Source organism: Centruroides vittatus, unplaced genomic scaffold, assembly GCF_030686945.1.
Source record: "Centruroides vittatus isolate TY-2023 unplaced genomic scaffold, ASM3068694v2 contig_975, whole genome shotgun sequence".
Taxonomy (NCBI): Eukaryota; Metazoa; Arthropoda; class Arachnida; order Scorpiones; family Buthidae; genus Centruroides; species Centruroides vittatus.
The window spans coordinates 1,005,365-1,026,803 of NW_027122648.1; the positions used below are offsets into that span (position 1 = coordinate 1,005,365).

The 21,439-nt window shown below is 30.9% G+C and overlaps 1 protein-coding gene across 1 annotated transcript in view; it reads left to right on the forward strand.

The window, feature by feature from the left end:
• LOC136985686 (ras-related protein RabX-like) overlaps positions 1–20,337 on the forward strand; it is a 71,466-nt gene extending 51,129 nt beyond the window's left edge. Inside the window, exons 9-13 of the mRNA XM_067283015.1 lie at positions 3,293–3,388; positions 8,701–8,815; positions 10,057–10,210; positions 19,220–19,336; positions 19,408–20,337. Coding sequence (XP_067139116.1) covers positions 3,293–3,388; positions 8,701–8,815; positions 10,057–10,210; positions 19,220–19,336; positions 19,408–20,127 — 1,202 coding nt within the window. The 3' untranslated portion in view covers positions 20,128–20,337. The remainder of the gene's footprint in view (positions 1–3,292; positions 3,389–8,700; positions 8,816–10,056; positions 10,211–19,219; positions 19,337–19,407) is intronic.
• Positions 20,338–21,439: the final 1,102 nt, after the last annotated feature.

The following is a 21,439-nucleotide window of genomic DNA, read 5'->3' on the forward strand; positions in this document are numbered from 1 at the left end:
TAACCCAGTGAGAACTACTTGACTATCATTTTAGTTCAAAATACAAGAAGTTTTATATTAAAGTGATAGGCAAGCAATTCTGTTAAGAGCACTGGCACTGAACATTTTGCTTCATGCAGTCTATTTTACAACTTTTTTAAAATGATGTCAATCCTGAAAATCTCGAGATCAGGAAAAACTTAATCCTGAAAATTTTGGGACTAAAAAGTGGTCGGGATCTTGGGATAAAATCCTCTAACTGGTACTGACTTGAATTGGAATCTCTTTGCCAAATTGATAAAACAAGTCACTTGGTCTCATAAAAAGTAATCAAATTTGCGATTTTTTGTCCATTCTAGCTACCATACTTTCAAGTACAAAATAAATCACGTTTTGATGATTTCTTTTCTGTGGATGGAAAGATTTGTGTTTAAAAAAAATTTAAATCATTTTTCATCTATTGAACATTCAAGCAGCAATCAAAGAAAAAAAGTCGTTTAGCCAGGACATAAGTATATTGAAGAAAAAATTTTACAAATAAAATTTTTATTGGACAAACTGTAAAAATGTCCTCTTATATCATCCCTTCATACACCATTGTAAAATTTTTTCAAAGCAGTTCAAAGTAATTTATTTTTATTTTGTACTACTAGTTACTTTTAAACAATGCAAAAATTAACATTTGACAGACTAAAATCTTCAACTTACTTGCACAATAATTGAGAATCTTAAAAAGTTTTGGTTTGCATTAAGGCATTTTTTAAGGTAAGTGGCTCATGGACTGTTCAATATACAGCCCATGAGCCACTTGCAGCCTGCAAAAGGATTTCAGGTGGCTTGTGAAAAGTGTAGAGAAATTGAAATTTCCCTTTTTTATAATATGATTCATTTGCAAAATAGTTTAATCATTCATTAATTATATTTTTACTTAGAAAGTGAGCTGCTAAAATTCTATCTGCAACCAGTAGAAGTTGGCCTATTTTAATTTTGACTTTCTACCTACTGTTAAGTTATGCAGATCTGTATTAAGAGAAGAAACTTTTTCTTGGTGGTGATCATCAGTTTGTTTAAAACAGAATGTGTTAAATATTAGTCTCAAAAATAGAAATACTTTAATCCACATGGATTAAAGTATTTTTATTGTGAAAGTCTTTTTATCCACATGGATTAAAGGACTTTCACAAGGAATGGAGAAACTTTATATTAAAAATAATTTGTGTTAACAAAATTATTTTCTGTTATTATTTAATAAACTATCAATACACCTTTCTCCCTGAGATATGTTTAATAGAAACACTAATACTATCGTATTAGTGTTTTGATTACTAATGTTTTTGACCTAATACAATAGGCCATCTTCACATGTAACCAAAATTCTAACATATGAAGGTTACTTTTTCAACCTCCACTAATGCATGAAAAAAAAATTGGATGCATGTGAGACAGAGACAGGGTGCATACCTAGTGAGTAGTATATTCCCTCACCTCTTAGCATTGTGCCAAGCTATTTTAGACATTTGCTACTCTGCAGTAAACATGTAAACATGATGCCACCAATCCAGTCTCCTCCCAACTGTGAAGTACGAGCAGTAAATCGATATCTACAGGCTGAAGGGCTGAACGGAGGTGAAATTCGTTGAAGAATGTGTAATGTGGTGAGAACCTCATGAGCTGCAGATGTGTGCATGAATGGTGCAGGAAATTCAAACAAGGACACGACAACATTCATGATGAGTGCAGTCAAGGGAGGAAGTGTGTGATGACTGATGATTTGGTGGACGAAGTGGATCAGTTGGTGTGAGTAAGGCATCGGTACATGATTTCTGAGCACAGTGAGGAGTTTCCTCAAATTTCAAGGTCCATTCTGTATACCACTGACTGACAGTGTTAAAGGTTGGCTAAATGGCCTGGCGGCAACATTCTTCAACATGGGTATATAAAAGCTGGTGTCACGGTATGATGTCTGCCTTAATGACAAGGCAATTATATGGAAAAATAGGTGAAGACTGTAACTACTTTCTACAAATAAAGTGGTTTTGCTCTTCATTCTTGTTTCTTTTATTTTGGGTTGGTGGAGGTCGAGAAAAAATAACCCTTGTATTTTTAAAACAACATTTAAACAACAGAATGTTCAAACATTTTTACATTTAAATTTAAAATAAAATATTAGATAAATTAACAAATAAATAATAAAATAATATAACAAAATATTAAATGAACTAAAACAATAATGATATAAATAATATAATAAAATAACATAGATAAAATAAAAATGAAAATGAAAACTGAAACACAAAAATTCTTAGTCCACACCTGCCCTTATACTTCAAGGCATTTTTTGTGTATTTTATTTTATTTATGTTATTTATATTGTTATTGTTTTAGTCCATTTAATATATTTTGTTATATTATTTTATTAGGTTAATGTTACCCTTGGTGACAAGATGGCAGCTCATCTGATTGCAACAAGGAAACAGTGGAACGCACGTTCTAACCTAACCTAACCTAACCTACTCTAATAATTATGGTAATTTATTAGAATAGAATAGGTTAGGTTAGGTTAGAACGTGCGTCCCACTGTTTCCTTGCTGGAATCAGAGACGAGCCGCCATCTTGGCACCAAGGGTAACATTAACCTTTTATTATTTATTTGTTAATTTATCTAATATTTTGTTTTAAATTTAAATTTAAAAATGTTCAAACATTCTGTCGTTTAAATGTTGTTTTCAAAATATGTTCGAATTTTGTTTACACCTGAAGATGGCCTATTGTATTACATCAAAAATGTTAGTGTTTTGATTAAACATATCTCAGCAAGAAAGGTGTATTAAAGCTGAGTTGGATATTTATTTATTCTGTTGTTATTTTTTTGTATTTAAATACACGTATTTTATTTTTGGAATGCCGATATTTCAATTTTCTTGTTTAACCTGAGGATGGCCTATGAAATAGGCTGAAAACATTAGTTTATTTTCAGTAAATTATCTTGGCAACAGAAAATGTGTTTTGATAATCTGTTAGATGTGTTAACAGAGATCAATTATTCTATCATTTTTATTTTATTCCATTTAAAGCTCAGTTATGCATTAATTTTATTTTTATATTCATATTTAAAACACTCTTAAATTTGATTTACAAATATGAAATTCAATTTTAACACACTTTATTTTTATCATATAAGATTGTTGCATGATTTTCTCTTTATAAAATATTACAATTTGAAAAAAAATTCTTTTAATTAAATCACTTTCTTATAAATATTTGTAATAATTGTAATATTTGTTATTTAAACTGAACTACTAATTAATTTCAGAGACAAAGCCAAATTTGAGTTCCCTTTCTCATTCTATATCAAGAGGATATTTAAAGCGACAAACAAATATTAGAAACAGAAAAGTTATAGAAATGAGTAAGTCAAGTAATTAAATGAATTTATTATTATTTTATGGTGTAAATTACTTCAAAATAAATCACTTTTAAGAATTATCTTTTAAAGTTTTGATGATTATAAATTTTATATTCATACTAATGCAATATTGATATGAATATAAAGTCACATAAATAAAACTGAACAATTAAAAAAGAATTTATGAAAATCACTAGGATATTATAATCATTTCAAATAAATCACAATGTAAAAATTAATTATACAATTTTATATTGGCTTGCTATTCAATATTTTAATAATATGAGTAATTAATTACGTTGCTATGCAAGTGACATGGCATTACATAGATACAATGGTGGTTCAACTTCTGTCCAGAATTTCAGTACTGGTGGTGGAACTATACATGTTACATAGTCCAGATTTGCTTCTTTTTCTAGTTGATTTCAATCATGTCATTTTGGCAATGATTCTGTCCCAAAAGAATTGAAGTTTTTAGGCTGGTGTCAGAACATGGTGCTGTGCACAATGAAGGCAATCAACAGACTGACTTAGGAAATTCAGAATTACCCAAACAACACACTGCATTTGTCACCATGTGATTATCTGTTCCATCATTTGAAGAAAACTTTGAGAAATAGAACATTGAACACTGAAGTCTCTCTGGCTTCAGTATGAATATTCTGAAGTCAGAAAGTTTGTGATGCAGTGCTCAGATACTGGCCAAAAGGCTTATATTCTGCAGGCATAGCATCATTGTCAAAACAATGGAAGAAGTGTCAGTGTGTGGACGGGGTGTATCTAGGAAAGAAACATAAATTTGGACTACATAATACACAATTTCATCATCATTACAAAAATTCTAGACAGAAGTTGAACCTCCATTATATTTTCTATAATTTAAATTGAGATGGAAAGAAAATTGCATTTTATAATTTCTTATTAATTTGGATTTCCTGATTTTCATAAACAATCAATATCGACATCCTGTGTTATGTCAATTATTAATGAGACTTTTTTGTTATCATGTGGTAGTTAAGTGTATAAAAAGTTAGAATCTGTATATAAATTTTTATATATGTTATTTTTTTGTATCATTTTGAAAGTTTATATTATTTTAAATTTGCTTTGTGTGATTAAATTCTTGAGATGTTTTTACTGAAATCTGTAAATACTGTATGTACAGTACATAGAAGTATTTATTTGATATTTAAGACTTGTATTGTACTGAAAAATATCAGAAAAAAAGATAATTGAAATATTTTAAAAACAACATAATGCAGTTTATTTGATAAACTGGATATAGATTAAGAATACACAATCAAAACACCAACATCCAGCACAGAAAAGGTACTTTAATGCTGAAATAAACATTTTCTACCATTTTAAACAATCATTGTCGGGTTAGATTAGTTCTGTAATAGAATAAAATGCATAAAATTTAAAAAATAGAACAAGTCATTGGTTGGAGAATGCTGTTTGTAGATGATGTAGGATTAATAGTATTCATTAGGTAATGTATAAAATACAGTTTAACCCGATTATAATGTCATCAGATGTAACGACAACCCTAATATAACATCAAATTTTCATCGGTCCCATGATTTTATATACTAGATAATGTTAAAAAAACTCACTTGTAACAACATAAAACCCTGTTTTAACGCCCATATTTAAAGCACTCCCAGATTAACAAAATTAGATTATGAATTTTATTTAACAAAGAAAACACATGTATTACATGTTTAGTTTTTAGTGTCAGAGTCCACTTCCTAGAACTGTGGGTGGTACTCTCATCACCTGACTTCGGTGGGGTGAGGTTTGTCACATCTTTAAACAACGTGACGATCTTGTTAGTTCTCATAGTCACTCATGTTGTACAGTAGTTTAGCACCAAATCAGTTGAAATGGCTAGCTTAAAAAGGAAAGCATTAATGTTAGACTGCAAAGTAGAAATAATTAAAGCAGTTGAAAGTGGAAGAAAAAAAACAGATGTATGCAGAGACTTTGGTTTAGCAAAATCTACAGTGTGCACAATAATAAAAAACAAAGAAAATTTTGAAAAGTTATCAAGATGGCAAGGGACAAGTGAAAAAAATTAAGTTATGTGAAAAAACCAATATCGATGCCAATCTAATTAAGTGGTTTAACCAATGCAGAAGTTCCAACTTACTCTAAATGGACCAATACTAATGGAAAAAGCAGAAGAATTTGGATGACTATTAGGTGATACTAATTTTAAATGTTCTAATGGATGGCTAGACTGTTTTAAACAAAGACATGGCATAAGTTTTGGGGAAGTATGTGGAGAAGCAAAAAGTGTAAATTAACTGGACATTGAAAACTGGTTAAGAGATGTGTGGTCTGAATTAAGGAAGGAATATGCAGATGAAGACATTTATAATGCAGATGAAGACATTTATAATGCAGATGAAACTGGGATATTTTACAAACTTTTACCAGACAAAACATTTAAATTTAAAAACGAAAAGTGTGTTGGTGGAAAACTTGCAAAAGATAGGATAACAGCTTTTGTTCGTGCTAATATGACTGGTACAGACAAAAGAAAACTTCTTGTAATAGGAAAATCAAAAACATAAAAAACACTACCAGTAAATTACAAAACCAACAAAAAGCCATGGATGACGTCTGAGATTTTTGAAGAAGAAATTCGAAAATGGGATAGAGAACTTATTGGTAAACGAAAAAAGTTTTACTCTTTGTCAATAATTGCCCAGCACATCCAATTTTAGAAAATTTAAAGAGCATTAAACTTGAATTCCTTCCTCTGAATTGTACTAATGTACTTCAGCCAATGGATCAAGGAATTATAAGAAGCCTTAAATCTCATTTCAGAAAAATTCTTTTACAAAAAATTATACAAATATGGAAGATAATAATAAAATTGCAATTTCTTTATTAGATGCAGTTGATTTTTTGGAAAAATCTTGGTGTAAGGTTAGTTTGCTAATAATAGCAAACTGTTTTTGCCATGCAAAATTGTGTAATACTCAAACAGCTATTACATTTATAAATGATCACAATAATGAGGACAATGACATTCCTGTACCAGAATTAATTAAAACACTACAAAGTTCAGAAAACAACAAATTTTTGTCATCTGCTGCTACTGAATATGTGTGTGTAGATGAAGATTTAATAACATTTAAATTTTATACAGATGCAGATATTATGGAGCAAATTAAATCTTCAGATGAAAAAAGTGTGGATGATGATGATGAAGATGAAACATCAGACAGAGAAAATGCAGTGCTATCAACCAGGAAAGCATGTAACGCAATAAGATTATTAAAAATGTTTTATAGGTCTCGGAAAACTTTATCGGAAATAATGAACAGTCTATGATTTAGAAAATGACATTGATAAACAATTTTTAGGTGAAAAATGCCTACAATTTAAAATAACTGACTTTTTTTAAGTGAATATTGTTATTGTGTCTTTTTAATTGGCATACATTAGTTTAACCTTTTTGTTGCCTTTTAATTCGACATTATTCTCAAAACCTGAAGTGCTGCCATTAACAAAACTTAAGACAAATAGAAATTTCTTATAAAAGGTATTTTTTGAAATTTTTAATTACATTGATGTAAACTTAGATATAATAATGTAAAAAGAGTTGATTTAAAAAAACATTTAGTTTGCATTTTTATTATTATTATTCTAAATTATTATTACTATAATAGATACGATATACTGTATTACCATTAAGAAATAATTTTATGGTAATACATATGATGTTAAATTATAATTGATTTTATAGTAGATTCTTAAACATACTTGGTACTTTTTATGAGACTGAAATTATGACCTTGAAGATCGGTTATAACGTCAAAAAATTTCCGGTTCCATGTATGACGTTATAAAATAAGTTACTGTAGATGTCCACACAAAAGGGAAAGAGTCTGCTGCCTTGATAGCAGACTCTTTCCCTTTCTCACTACTACCATTGTGGTTGAAAGAGAAGTTGAGATAAAATATTGAAATCATAAAAACAATTTTAATTATAAAGCAAAATTGCAGCTATTTTTTCTTTTCTTTTTTTTTTTTGACTTTTTTTGCCCTGTGAGCACTAAGAGGGCCTTTATTCTATACCTGTCATGTATTCAACCAAGCCCATAAGTGGTTAGGTGATGAAAGCTGGGACCTGACATATCTCTGCTTATTAAAAATTCTTGAAATTACCCACTCTGGTTTGGTTTCAGGTCCCCTAAAAATAGAGATTGACACTTTAACCATCTTAGTTATCTGGCTGTCACAAAATTATGACTTACAATGCAGTAAGTTTTATGATAAAATTGTGATTGTCAGAACTTTTGTTTAATTAGTTTACCTGAAAAATGTGCTTGATCCTTCTACATCAACTTAACTATTAAATTGCATATACTTTCTTAACAAAAACATATTTTAATTATTAGGTTTGTGAAAACAAAATTTTTAGAGAAATTTAAGCACCAAATCAATAGCCCTAATAATATACTAATAAATTGTTAATAATGGTCATCTGTAATTTTTGAAGTAATTTTAATAATAGAGGGCCTGTATTTATCAGCTGCAGTTCCTATTTTGGCATGGAAAAATTTTGTTCAACTTAGTTTTAAATCCACACTAAACTATGGCCTTACATGATAACAGCTACTGCCTGTAGGAATGTAATAATCATATTGTTTCCTTTCTTCCAACAATAATTAAATATTTTTCTTCAGTATTTAATTAATTTATTACCAGTATAAAAATTATTTTTAAAGACTGTTTCATCTTCCATTTATTAGAATATTCATATTCTAATGAGAAACTGACACTTTTATGTATATGAAAAGATTCAATTGAATAGTTTTCCAAGATATTTAACTTGAATAAATAATCAAAAAATGATTTATTATTCAGTTAGATATTCTTTTCATTAGTTATGTCAAGAACTTCAAGTGATAAATGTAAGTTTACCACAACATTTAAAACTGTAGAATCTTTTTTTGAGTGTAACTTATATAGAAAAATGCAGAGAGAGAGAATGTTTAGTAGAAATACAGAAGTTTGTCATATATTATGTTCTTTCACCAGTAATTGCTAATAAAATGTGTATTACTTGTAATTTGTTTAACCTGGAAATAGAATTTAAAATTTTGTGCCCCCAAATTACAACAGAATGAATGACTTTTTTATTGTGGAATGAAAACTTGATTTTGCATTCCAGTTGTCACACTTTTAACTTTGAGTTATAATATATTCTGTACTTGTTTTTCTATTGCGTTTATAATTTTTTAATATTATTTTGACAACAATAATGAAACTATAATAGATTAAATTAATTTCTGTAGAAAATTCCAGAAATACTTTTGGTGAAAAAAATAAAATAAAACCAAGAAAAAGAAAAACCAGTGGTAATTATCCTTCTAACAAAAGGCAAAATTATTTTGGCAATTGTTTTAATGAGTAAGTAATATTTAGATTATGTTATAAAATAAAATAGTAATTAAATTTAATAATTGATGCTGCTACACGTACAAATCTTAATAATTGTTACATTATTCAGCAACTTATTCTGATAGAGGCATTATATTTGGCAATTATTATCTTGGCATCTATAAATCTCTTCAGTTGCTCTTATGATGTAAGAGGCAATAGAATGGAAGAGATGTCTTTTTCATCACTTGACAGTGTATAAATTTACACATTAATTTCCATCTATAAACATTGCATTCTGCCTCATTCTATTTTCTCTCCTTTTGACAAATTGGGAAACAGTCCTCAGTCTAAGCACTGTATTTGCTTAATTAACTGTTTCCCTAATTTGAAACAAAGAAGACCAACATGAGACAACTTCATTCCATTCTGTCTTAATCTTTTTTTGCTTGTGCATTATGATTATGTCAGTCTGGAAGGAGAAGGGTAGAGTCTGTAGTCTGAGCATATGACCAACTAGATTTTTCTAATGCTCATATGCCGTATGCCATATTTTTACATTAACCAGACAATAATATAAGACAACTGAAGATATCTGTGAGATGCCTTCATTTGCATTTGAAATTGCCACAGAAAACAACTGTTTTTTTTTTTTTTTTTAATTCTTTCTGTCCTGTGGACACTAAGAGGATCTTATTATCAAGCCTATCAGGGACCCGCAATGAGGCTGCCAGATGATGAGGGATAGGACTCAACATATCCAGACAGAAAACCCTCTGAAAAATTCCTAGGGTTTTTACCTGTCTGGAGTTGATCCAAGGTCCCCCAGAGTGGTAAGCCATCACCATAACTGCTTGGCCATCCAGCCATCTATTTATGTATTTAGCATTATAATTTGAAAACGTTAGAACATATTTTAAAATAAAATTAGTTGGAATATCTCAAAGTTTGGAATGATAACATCATATCAGAAGAATCAAGGATAGTGACATTACTCCTCCTCTAAAACCATGGCTTGCACTACTGATAGCTCTCTTCCCAGTTAGCATCTCTGCTAAATATCTGAAGAATTGAACTTAACAAAATATGTTAAGATTAAAATATATTTATATTTATCATTTTAATTATAAATGAAGAATTAAGATATTTATATTTAAATATAAATTAAGATAAATTTTATATATATATATATAAAATTTATCTTAATTTATTTATTTTAAGAAAATTTTATTATACTTTCATAATTTTGAATTCTGTTATGAATTTTTCAGTGAGAATTATTTACATGGTTTGGAAATTCCTTATGAAATAAGCAGTATAAATTCAGAATTTAGAGATAACATTGGCTCTTCAGTGGAATTGGGAAACGATTTGTCAAAACATATCAAACAGAATAGCTTTGAAGTTGAAGTTTTAAAGCATTTGGTAAGATTTTAATATGTTAAAATTATATTTTATTAATATTTGCAAAAATATAAATTTTGTTTATTTTATTTACTTCCTATACATGACATTTTAACACTTTGTTCATATTGAAGACATTTAATATTAATTTATATATTATGGAGAATTTCAAAGATATAAATCAAAACATTTAATTTAAAATTTATTTTGTATACTAGTACTTTCTATATATTAACAGGACTTATTATACTGGAAAATATGGATGCAGGTATTTAGTCTTACAGATCAAAAATAATGTTCTTTATTTAGTTCACCTGAGCACATACACTTTAAACTTGTGTTTCGGACTTGTTCGTCCCTCCTCAGCAGGTCTTTAAACGACACTTTAAATTCTGTATTTCCGAACTTCTTTACATTTCCAATTAAACTTACGATCCACAGCAACCATACAATTTGACACATTCTTCTTTTTGTTTATTCTTTTCTACTTAATTTCCTAAACAGAAATTTAAGTTTAATTGGAAATGTAAAGAAGTTCGGAAATACAGAATTTAAAGTGTCGTTTAAAGGCCTGCTGAGGAGGGACGAACAAGTCCGAAACACAAGTTTAAAGTGTATGTGTTCAGGTGAACTATATAAAGAACATTATTTTTGATCTGTAAGACTAAATACCTGCATCCATATTTTCAAGTATAATAAATCCTGTTAATGTATAGAAAGTACTAGTATACAAAATAAATTTTAAATTTAGTTAAAAAAAGGACACAAAGGCATAATAATTAATATAAATCAAAACAGTAGAGTCCTGAAAACTTGACTCTTGATAATTTGAATTCCATAAAACTCATTGTGTCATTCAAAAAAAAAACAAAAGTAATTAATTTTTACTGCTATAATTTAACACTAAGATCAAATAAGTTATCATTCTTCACTGGCAACACTTGATAATAGTATCAATTCCATGTATTAAAAAAGAATATAACCCTTTTTCCAAAGTGCCATTTCAAAATGTCACAAGTCAAATGTCAAAAACCCAAAAGTAGCAACTGAATACACAATATTTTTTAAAATTAAAATTTAACTGCGAATAGAAATTTTCACTTGTAGTTAATATGTATATGTATATGAATTTGCACATACAACAGCTTTGAAAATTTTGCTATTTAGAATCATCACTGTGCTGTAAAACGTCTCATTTTTAATAACTCATCATCTCCTCAGTCTATGTTAAATTGAGTTTGAGGGACTCTACTTTAATTAATTTTTTTCCTAAAAACTGAATGACTTACAATAGACATGACATATGAAACTATTTATTGATAATTGCTACAAGTAATGAATAATCTGAGATTAAAATATAATATTACTCCAATACAATAAACTATAGACTGGTTTTTACCAAACATATCTAAAGTCTACTACTCATTTTCATTCTTTAATTTGAACAATATTCTAGTAAAATTTTTGTTTTCTTCTGGTGCAGTAATTATACAGGGCAGTAATAAAAGGCTCTGTCTAGAGAAACTAACAGGACAATCACCATAGATCTTCTATTAATGTATACTGTTGGGCATGTACTAAATAATGGTGCAAGTTTCCATCCCCTCCAGCTCTTTATTGGAAAAAGTTTTTGTAATTTCAATCCCTAATAAAAATAGAGAAACATTATCAATTACAAACTTGTAGCACATGAAAAAATACATACTATTAACTTTTAATGCATTCTGAAATACTTATTACCAGGATCCTAGAACATGTATCAAATATGATAGATAAATGCTTCACTGAACAACAAATACAGGATAGTAGCATCATTGTATAACACAAATGCAATGCAGGAGTGATTGAATGTATGCATTTGGATCATTGAAGGCAGTATGCATCAGAAAAAAGTCCATTTTATTAAAATAATAGCACTAAATAAATAAATATATATATACACACACACATTAGACTCTCGTATAACGTGGGGGATACCCCTGCGTTATATGAGATAAATTTAACATTTACATATTAGCATACGTTCCACGTTGTAGGCAATCGCGTTATATGGGACAGATCAATTTATGCAAATTCAGGAGACTGTAAATTGTAACCGTTATCAATAAATCTGTACTGTACAACCAATATTAACACAATGGCATCATTGGAACTTATTTGTTGATACTTCCAATAGTGAATAGATGTTAAACAGTGAAGTGCATAATTTTATTTTAAGTTGAGTAAAATTATTTTCCTCATATCTTTAAATGAGTATGTATTATTATTTTTTTATAAACCGCTACTTCTTTAAACTATCAGCTTTACTATTCATATATAAACAACAGGGAAGTGTATACATTTGCTTTTCTAAACAAAAAATCAGAAACTATGTGAAAATGTTAAATTTATCTTACGCGTTATACGGGACTGTTTATCGCGCTGTATGAGTACTAGTCACAATTTTTTTGTTGTGTTGTACGAATTTGCATTTTACGGGAGTGCATTATATGGGAGTGTATTGTATATATATTTTCAACCAAAATTATTTTAGTAATCTACAGTATCTTTTGAAATATAAAATGTAAATATGTGGTAATATAAATTAAATTTGGAAAGAGTATGTAATACACTGTGTTTTGCTTTGAGTCCATAAAATAGTAATTTGGTAACAGATGCTCAACCACATTGCAACTAGGAATGTCTGGATACACAAAAGTATAGATATGTATTGTTATCATGAGTAGTTTTAAAGTACCGATATTAGTATTGGTATCGATCTTAAAATATTGATATCGAACAGTATCAGCGTTGGGTATCGAAACTGGAAATCTTGCTGTTGCTGTTCAGTCTGTTATGTTGCCTTCTAGTTATTTTACTGCTGAGAAGATACTGTACTCATTACAATGAAGGCTGGGTGGGCCCCAGAGCAGCAATTAATATTTTGTTGCTTACACCAGGAATTCTTGCTATCTGGTTCAGAAGTCAGTGCATCAGTCAGTACTTTACCCTTGTATAAAGTCTTGTGTACACAAAGGAAGCCCTAGCTCTACAATCCTGCTAAATGGCTCAGTGGATACTACTATACATGGGATGAGGTGGATAATAAATTACTGGTGAAGAAGTAAAACAGTGTCTTTACATTGAAAGTTCTTCATTGTGTTCAACTTATACAAATATTAGTGCAAACAAGTATATACAAGTTTTAGTTCATTTTAAACATTCCTGATGGTCCAAGTTGATTAACAAACAAAAGTACCGCAAGTAATATTTAACTAAATAGTTATATATAAATAGTAATCAGAACTCTAAGCATACCATAGATTCTGGAAATTAAATTTGATGTAACATATTTCATTAATATTTTTATATGAATTTAACTTAAGTGAAAATAGTGTATAATTCTATTTCAGTTTCTGATTTGGTGTAAAATCCAGTTTCAGTAAGACCATCTTTTCTGTGAGAAATGTAATGATGGTACATGACAACTGGGTGATTCAAAGTGGACAATGGTTAACTATGTGTCAGAAACTTAATTTTTTTGCATGCTTAGCAAGCATACAATTTGGGGGATATTTCTTATTTACAGTCAAAGTTATATATAACAAAGTTGCTTAATCCTGAAAAATATTTGTTATAGGGAAATTTTGTTTTACAGAAATTACACTTTTTGGTAAATAAAGTATTATTTTAATGTAAGTTTTTTTGTTATTTTACATAATTTAAATTAATATAAATGTAATATACAGTAATAATGTAATATAAATGTAGTTTTAATTGGGCTGCAATTTGAAAAAAATTGTAAATCTATCAATTCCCATTGTCATTTTCATCTGCCTGCCTTTCCTGAATTTCGAGAACAGTGTTAGATAAATGAAATTCAAGACCAGATATGGAAAGCTTAGGGGCAGGAAACTCCAATTAACTATATATGAACTTCTAATGCAAACTCTGGAAGTCACGTTATTTTAATTCAAAAATTTTCCCTGAAAGGCATTAAATGATTGGCTTAACTCCATTGCTAAAAGAAAAGTATGATGTTCGGGGCGAGACACTGTAGTACTAATTTGAGATGGATAGCATATATTTTAAATGAAATAAAAATTGCCACCCAGCATTGTGAAGATGTCAATAAATAAATGCTCATTTTAAATAAGTTTAATTTGTGTGTTAAGATACTTACAACCTAGTTAATTACATTTTCATAAAAACAATTGTAATTTTTTGTTGCACAGAACAATTAAAAAATACTCTTTTATCGTGATAGGCTTTACACTTATTAAGAGCATTACACATTACAACATTACCTGCATTGTCATAAATGCAAGTTCTAGCATGTTTTCCTGTTTGTCTTGCTTCATCAGCTAATTTCAAAATTTATTTGATTTGTTATTATGGTTGAAAAACTACTCACAGGAATTCCAAACTTTGCTACAATGTCTTTCTTTTTTGAGCCTTTATCAACTTCTTGCAACACATTAATTTTTTTAGTAATGCTTAAACACTCTATTAACAGTTCTTCAAATTCCAACTAGATGACTTATTAAATAAAATAAAATCTTACTAGCCTCAAAAATTAGTATTGCAGTTATCAAAATTATTACTTTTCTAATGTTTTTGACATTAATTAATTGTAAATCGTTTATCTGTCAACAACTGCATTTTGACCTAATTTCTCTCTCCTTTCTTTACAACCAGTAGCCATGTGTGGATTACACGATGGGTTTTAAAGCTAATGACCACTATTTCCCACACCTGGGTTGCAGTTTTACAAAGGGTTTACGGATTGATACCTGAAATTGAACCTAAATTTGAACTCGACCCAGAAGGAGTAATTTAATGATCAATGGTTCTTATAAATTAAAAAAAAATTCATTATACAGAAATTTATCTTCATTATTTAGAAGCAATTTTACATGTATTTTTGGCTGAAAGATCTTGAGAAATGTTTTAAATTACGGTATGGAAAACATAATAGAATATTTATGTGGCATTGCATACAATTATAATATGAATTAATCAATTTAAAATAAAAAGTTTGTTTTGAATTTCATATCATTTTTTTTTGTTTTTTGTTTAAATATAGGTAACATGTATAAATATGTTTAATTATAAAATCATTTTAAAATCTTTAAAATTACAAAATGTTTAACTCATTTTTAAAAAATAAACTTCACTCGTGACTACCGGTACATATAAAGTCTAATCCAGCAACTTCAACCTTTAAATTTCCGATACAAACGACGAAAATTAACAGAAAAAACTAACGTTTTCGAATCTCCATCGAGATCTTCTTCAGGTTCGTTAATGGAATGTCATGAGAATAGAACTCTTTTGAAGTTCAAAAATCGAACATCTCCAGCGTGCGATGACGATGCAAAACATAAGATTGATATAATAGACCTGAGTCTACTAACGTAACGTCGCAAAATATCAATGCAGGAAATAAAACCATGTCTACCATCGTGGATTGACCTCCGAGATGTATCGCCACGCGTACGATAAAACGTTGCTGTCTTTGTAATTAATGCATTTCCCCGATTTGGTAGCTCTGTAAATCTCCAGGGTCTCCAATGCCCTAATGTGGTCCGTTTTGAACGACTTCTTAATGAGGGTGGCGTTATCGAAGTCCGCTTTTACATCGGGGTCCGTGGCATACGTCGACAGGGCGGTGGTGTGCCTTTTTTTGGCAACGTCATTCTTATGTTCAGAAACCCTTTTTTGGAGGGATCTCTTGGTAGAACCAATATATACTAGGTCCCTTTGGAATCTGTGGTCTCTTAACGGGATACTATAAACGCCCGGTGCCCTTAAAATGCTCGGTTTGTCCTTGGCGTTTCTGAGAAGCGAATAGATAGATGGCGTTCTCGTGTACGCTAACTTGGTGCCCTTCCTTAGCGCTATTTCCCTGTACAAGGAATGGAGGTCTTTGTTGTATAGTACAACCGTGTGCTGGTCGGGGCTCGAGTTAGGATCACTTCGCCCTGCGGAGGTGTGATGCGCTGTGTTTATATTACAACACTTACGAGCTAAATTGCGGATAAGGCTACTTTTGTATCCATGGCTAGTGGCAATGTCTTCAATGTGTTTTAGCTCTGCGATCGTGTCTTCCCTTTTAGTATTATGGGTGAATGCCCTATTTACTAACGCCCTGAACGCCGCAATTTTATAAGGGTACGGATCCTCCGACCTAGCGGGTATGTACATAGGTAGGTAGCCGGGTTTGTAGTACACCCGCGTTTCAATATTGTTTATATCGAGCTGAATGGAGACGTCTAAAAAATGCACTCTGGTGTCCGATATTTGATCAAGCTTGAGCGTTAGACCAAACGGGTTGTTATTTACGATGTGCAAAAAATCATCGACCTTCGACTCGCCCTTCCATATGATAATCACGTCATCCACGTACCTACGGTACAAAATAATGTCAGGTGTAAACATGGGAACGACATCCCTCTCTAATTGCCGTATAACCAACTCACATAGGTCGCCCGAAATTGGGCTTCCCCATGGGTACCCCCCTTTTTTGTAGATATGTGGTATTGCCGAACCTAAACAGCGAATTGTAGCACATTAGGTGTGTGAGTTCCAGTACATGCTTGCGGTGTGCCGGAAGACTATATTTGGCCAGCAAGACGTCCCTGAGGGCGCAAAAGCAAGGCTGGAGTTTGATGGATGGATACAGAGCCTGAAAATCAAGCACCGTGAGGTGAGCGCTCTCTGTTAGCTGTGTATGTTTCAACGCGTCGACCAGCTCTCTGGAGTTCTTCACCGTTAAAGCATACTGTTCTAGATGTCCAGCCAATATGCGGTGTAATTTGTTCTCTAGAATTCTAGTGGGGGCTCTAGCTTTATCCAGTATTGGTCTGAGGGCCGGCGTAGGCTTGTGCGTTTTCGCAAAAGCAAAGAGCCTGGGCGTATCTGGTGACGCGACCACCGCCCTGTCCAAACCTTGCGCTTTTGCAAGGGGTGTGCTCGTGAACCGTACCACCCGAGCCTGTAGCTTGTTCACATAATTATCAGTCACCTGCTCACATTCAGTATCCGCGATGTATTGCATCATCATTGTCTTGTAGGTCTCTTCCTTGAGTAGAACCAATGCCCTGTTCTTATCCGCCCTTAGTAGAATAATACGTTCTTCTGCAAGCCATTTCTTGGTTCTTCTTATTTGCCACCATAAGTTCACTTTTTCATTACGCCTGCTATGGTTTATTTTCATGGCCGCCCTCCATCTGTAATGCTCCTTGTAGACCTCATCCAATCCGTGCACCATTCTTTCAATATCCGGCATAACTGTTTCCAGCATTGGTCTCGACGAGCCCGGAGTATACATCGGGCCGTGCGCCATAGCTTCGATTAGGCAAGCTGGAGGAACAATGCCGTCCCAGCAGACAAGTGGTGTGGGGGGTGCCTTTCTCCTGTTGGGTTTTTGTTTACTCATTATCCACTCCAATTTCTTCTTGTACTTACGGGCCAATTTTCTTGCCAATATTTCTTGAAAGACGGCTACCTTTTGATTTTCAAGTTGTAGGAACGCCCGGTTATGTTCAAAGAGGTCGTCTTCTGCTTCGATCACCTTGTTGAGGCAGGAGTATACGTTCTTCCTAGATGCTCTAATAGCTTTTCTCAGACACAACAATCTAAGTTTCGGTATTAAGGATTCACATCCCAATGGTAGACGTATCCTGAATATAGACATGGGATACACGTTATTCTTCTTACATTCCAGAAGAAAGTTCAGTTTAGCCCTTGCTTTGGTTAAGGCCAACGTTAATTTCTTGTAAGCTCTAGCCGGCATAGCTATCTATTGAAAACAAACTTCACTCGTGACTACCGGTACATATAAAGTCTAATCCAGCAACTTCAACCTTTAAATTTCCGGTACAAACGACGAAAATTAACAGAAAAAACTAACATTTTCGAATCTCCATCGAGATCTTCTTCAGGTTCGTTAATGGAATGTCATGAGAATAGAACTCTTTTGAGATGTTCGATTTTTGAACTTCAAAAGAGTTCTATTCTCATGACATTCCATTAACGAACCTGAAGAAGATCTCGATGGAGATTCGAAAACGTTAGTTTTTTTCTGTTAATTTTCGTCGTTTGTACCGGAAATTTAAAGGTTGAAGTTGCTGGATTAGATTTAAAAAAATATTATTTAAATTTACCTGGTAGTAGATCAACAGAAAAGAATGGTGATTTTTATAAAGAAAATAAAATAATTTGTATTTTGTCTATTGTTCATCTCTTATTTTGTCACCCTGATGTCTCTTGTCCAGTTGAAGGAGTCCCATGTAATGATACCAGATCCAATACCCAAAGTAAAGTATAAATACTGGTATCAGACTAGAAGTATTGAATACAAAAAGTACTGTGTCAAAGAGAAGTATCGATATGGTATCAGTATCAGAACATTCCTAATTGCAACTATAACAAGATGGCAATGTGTCTGTTACTATTTTTTTAAACCTCTGCTTACACACACAGTATCACTTTTTCAAGTATCAAGTTGATACCTTTTCTCAATATATAAAATCAAAAATTTAATTCATTCTTCAATATTCTTTCTCAAATTTTACATGTGACATTTCTCAAAATCTGTATGATACAAACTTTTTTTTTTTCAAAATCTTCACATATTACAAGTCGTCAGCTGAGAAAGTGTTTGTGAATGTTGATGACATGTTGCATTGGTTTGATTTCCAGAATGCCATATTATTTATTTAAAAAAATATTGCTATGGTGAAGCACAAATACAGTACTTTCAAAATCACTATTTTATGGAAGTTGTACCTGAGCATGGCATGTACAGTGCATGTTATTTGTTAAATACAACTTAACTTAGCATGATAACAATATAAAAATACTCTATATTGATTCATAAGGAACTTGTTTTCAACATCTATAATGCGTAATATTTAGTCTGCCAAAAATGTAAGAAAAACATTCTTGACTTCACTGTGTAATTGCAGCTGTTTTTAAGTTGAATACTGTTTAGTTGAATACTTTTCTTAACAGTTTTTAAATTAATATTTTTCAATTTATTTTCAGAACAATTTCTCTATTACAAACGACGACGATGCCGAAACAGTAACTGAGGTGATAAACTCGTTAACACATTCGTTAATCCAGTATAAATTACGAAATCTATCAGCTCCCATTAGAGAGGTAAAATGAATTATTTGTATTTATTTGTCTCCAATTTAACCATAATCTTTATTTCAAAATTATTTTTTTAGTTGGTACTGAAATCAATAAAAGCTGAAGGCATAAAAAATGAAAAATTAGGATTGGATGGGTTAATGGAATTGAAGAAGGTTGATTCATTAATGTCAAATTATGATACAAATTCAAGGGATGTTAAATGCAATGATTTTAATGAAAGATTTGAACATGTACAAGATAAGCAGTTTCCTTCCTTGTTGGATGGTTCATTTTGTCATGCAATGAATAAAGATCTAGATAATAAAATGAGGAGACCAGAAGTGTGCACAGAGAGATTTAACCAATCATTTCATTCTTCCCAGAGTAATTATTACAATTCATTACCATCCACCAGCAATTTAAATACAAGAAATTTTACAGATGATTTCAACCAGCAGGATGGAAGTTATGATTCAAACAAATATGATGCCAAACAATTATGCAACAACAATTTTAAGAAACATTATGAGGACAATAATTTTAGAGGAAGGTCTCACGACAATGATAATTTCAATAGTTTTAATGAAAAAATTAAAGATAACAGATATAATAATTCCAGACCCCAAAACAATCATTTTTCATCAAGAAAAACAACAAATAATCAATATGAACACCAAAATACAGATTTTGGGGCAGAATCTTATAGAAGAATTTCCGATTATGAATCCAGTAATAGGTATTCCAGAATGGATAATAATTTTACATCTTGGAAAAATTATGGCAAGGATTACAGTAATACACATAAACCCTATTAAAAATTCAAAAACATTAATGCATCATTATAAATTTTGTTTTGATTGTCACATTTATCTTTAATTGGATATTTACTAGTAGTAAATATGTTTTTTCATATTCGTTGTAAAATTACAATGTTACGGTTTATCATACTTTCATTTTCGTTTATATTATAGTATTGACATCAGTAGTTAACTGTGTTGTAAAATAAAATATTTTATTCATTAATATACTTGTTTCAAAGTGAATTTTTTAACTAGTAATGTTATTAATAAATTTTAAACATATTAAATTATTTTGTATTAAATAATACAAAATAATCTAATATGTTTAATACATTTAATGTCATAGAATTAATGATAGAACAGACTGAAGTGGAAGACACCTTTACAATGCATCATTTATTGTAAAGGTATTACAGTGGAACCCCGGTTAATGAACTTAATCCGTTTCACAACTCCGTTCCTTAACCGAAGCAATTTTTCCCGTAGAAATTAATGCAAATACAATTTATCCGTTCTAGCCTCTGAAATTTTTGTGACTATTTGTAAAATACAGTAGGTTTTCTTTGATGAAAATGTAAGAAAACATAGTCTACATCTATCATTACATCAACAAACATGTAAACTTTATTTAATAAAATAGCACTGTACAGTACATACCTTCGTTTGTTATAGTTGGTGGCAGAGGAGTGGAGATATATGGAGCTTAATGCTTAGAAGGGAAATCCCCCTCCAAAAAAATAACGGGTAGAACTTCATCGGCAGATTCTTCGAGGTCTCTTTTGGTAAGGAACAAGAAATTGATCTAAAGTTGATTGTCTTACTGTTTTAATCAAAATTTTTCTCAAATGCGATAGGGCATTGTCGTTTTCTATTGCTACTATCACTTTTTCTTGGATGCCATATTGATTAAATATATAAATCACGAAACCGAAAAAAGAAGTTTAGCACAAACACACAGAAAAGCAATGCTTAACTCGCGCATGCCTAACAAAAACTAAAATTTGACACAAAAAAACATTACGTTCGTTATCCGAGACAAAATTTTTGCTTTTATTGAATACTTTATAAATGTACTGTACAGTCTCTAGTTCCAAAAAGTTTTCATTTGTAGAAATTACGTATTGTTATATGTTGAATTAAACACATTTGTTACTAAAAGTAACAACTAGCTCTTGTTAATGGTCCAGACCTCGTGCTGCGGAATTAGCATTTTGGTCATCTGATTGCATATCATCTGAATTCTGATTTGTTAGATCAATGAATCTGATTTGAGAAAACAAGCGATACACGTAGCTACCAGGAATGATATTCACTCATAGTTCTGCAA